Here is a 2,024-nt window from a genome sequence, read left to right as displayed (position 1 = left end):
GTATCATTTTTAATAACATATGGGTTTTGGTCTAGTCCTCTTTTTTTTTGCATATTTTTAATAATAGTTTTTTGATGTAATGGTAACATAAAAGCTTTTATAAAAAAATAAATAATAACTCTTTAAAATATTCTGACCAACAATAAAAGAGCAGAGTGAGTACTTATAAATAATAATATTTTCATTATCTAGAAGAAATTAAACGTTCAGATTAGCATCATGAGATCAAACACTAGAGCATCTTATTGGAGCACTACGTAGGTGGAGATACTCAAACATGATTACATACCATTTAAACACACACTCAAGCAGTTGGATAAGAGGCATTTGTAGCAATTCCACATAAACCTTCCTTGGCACGTATATCTCGCTTCATCCTTATGTAGCCTTTCTCACCCCATTCAGTTCCCCATGAATTCTTTACTAGCCAATACTTAGGACCATCACCAGCTTTTCCATAACCAACCACTGTAACAGAATGATCAATTTCAGTCCCACACTTTCCTGTAAATATCCCACTTGAATAAAACTGGAAAGCAGATCCTCCAGCTTCGACATAAGCTGACACTGGTTGATGTGCCACAGCTTTCAGGAGTGCCTTTTCACTATTACCAGGAACTTTCTCGTACCCTTTGATCTTAGCTACACCATGACTTTCCTTCTTAACCTTACAACTCTTTTTAACTCCTTTGTAGGGGTAGTGTGTTTCACTTGCTATTCCTCCCTTTTTAGCAAGAAATTCAAAGGCATCTTCCACATAACCACCATTGCATCCGTCGCTGTCACCTCTAACACAATCGACTAGTTCTTGTTCTGACAGGGACACCAATTCACCTTTAGTTATATGATGGAGACCCTCAATTGTAGCAACAGTTGAAAATGCCCAACAACTTCCTGTTTGCACAAACAAAACCAAGTTGATATATATTAGACATTTCTTAATGGAGCACCAATGGAATCTTACGACAGATGAAAAACAAAATTTTACCACATGTGCCTTGGTCCTTGATTGAAGTAACAGCACCTCTTTTCCTCCAGTCCACGGTAGCGGGAATCTTAGTGATACTGTCATACCTAAACGATGTTTCTCTTGCTCTCCACACTCTTCGTTCCTTCCTCTGACCATTAGTCAGCAAAGCCTTGAATTCTTCACTGTGAAGGTCAGCAAATTTGTTAATGCTAAGGTTGAAAGGTTTGTCCCCAGCAGCATTGAAGGACTCAATGAACTGCACATTGTTCTTGAATATTTGGAACCGTTTTTCCCTCTCAGAAGCATCCTTGTAAACCTTACCATACTGAGTCATCCACTTCTCATGTCTCTCTGATGAGCTGGCCTCAGGCAACCTGCGAGACATTACATAGCATGTCCACAAAGTGAAAACAAGGAACAGAACTAAAACATAGTTTTTGCTAAATGAACTCATCTTGTAATGACAGCTATTGGATTTAGAGTATAGGTTTGTTGAAGTATTGTTACATGGACAAAATAAAGTTGGTTTAGTCTGGAGCAAAGGCTGTTGCAAAACTATGGGTAATTTATAGTGGCGAGACACCAGTGTTTCATGTAGTGCATGAAATAGTTATCATACCACAAGCTCATTTGATTTCCTACTCAGATTCTTAATTACCACAACTGAACAACGTGTGACATGTTAATTTGTTGGAGTCACGAAGTCAACATTCAACTAAGGATCCTTTTCCAGTCCACTTGATTCAGATTTCGGTGACCACAACGACCCTTTCTCATTCCTCTACTTTGATATCCAACGAAGAAAAAACTTACCACCTTTCTTACCTCTAAAAGAAGTTATTATTATTCACACCAAAACTAGTTATTATTATTATAGTGTTTCCTTTCTCCCATTTAATGTTTACCTCTTTATTCTTCTATATTTTACTCATATCTTTTATGCTCTTTTTTTATTTTCAAAACTTTATTATGAACCAGAATACAATGTGTACTCAGACCAAAAGTTTCACAAGCAAAAATTACTAACCTTTAATTTTATCTAAAATTTATTTTG

The 2,024-nt window shown here is 36.5% G+C and overlaps 1 protein-coding gene across 1 annotated transcript; it reads right to left on the bottom strand.

Moving 5' to 3' along the window:
• Nucleotides 1-160: 160 nt before the first annotated feature.
• Nucleotides 161-1,523, bottom strand: LOC137823438 (senescence-specific cysteine protease SAG39). The gene is made up of 2 exons (XM_068628578.2): nt 989-1,523; nt 161-894 (listed from the first exon to the last, which is right to left on the bottom strand). The coding sequence occupies exons 1-2, from the start codon at nt 1,422-1,424 to the stop codon at nt 305-307; spliced, it is 1,026 nt and encodes a 341-aa protein (XP_068484679.1). The 5' UTR covers nt 1,425-1,523; the 3' UTR covers nt 161-304.
• Nucleotides 1,524-2,024: the final 501 nt, after the last annotated feature.

This window comes from Phaseolus vulgaris, chromosome 11, assembly GCF_051622355.1.
Source record: "Phaseolus vulgaris cultivar YP4 chromosome 11, ASM5162235v1, whole genome shotgun sequence".
Taxonomy (NCBI): Eukaryota; Viridiplantae; Streptophyta; class Magnoliopsida; order Fabales; family Fabaceae; genus Phaseolus; species Phaseolus vulgaris.
Note: the sequence above shows the minus strand (reverse complement) of the source record. Positions and strands in the feature narration are given on the sequence as shown.

What these genes read in the sequence shown, in the direction of transcription:
- LOC137823438 (XM_068628578.2), bottom strand. Translation starts at nt 1,424, where the DNA reads ATGAGTTCATTTAGCAAAAACTATGTTTTAGTTCTGTTCCTTGTTTTC. An exon ending in CAAGGACCAAGGCACATGTG is followed by an intron (nt 895 to 988) that starts GTAAAATTTTGT and finishes TTGTGCAAACAG; the next exon opens with GAAGTTGTTGGGCATTTTCA.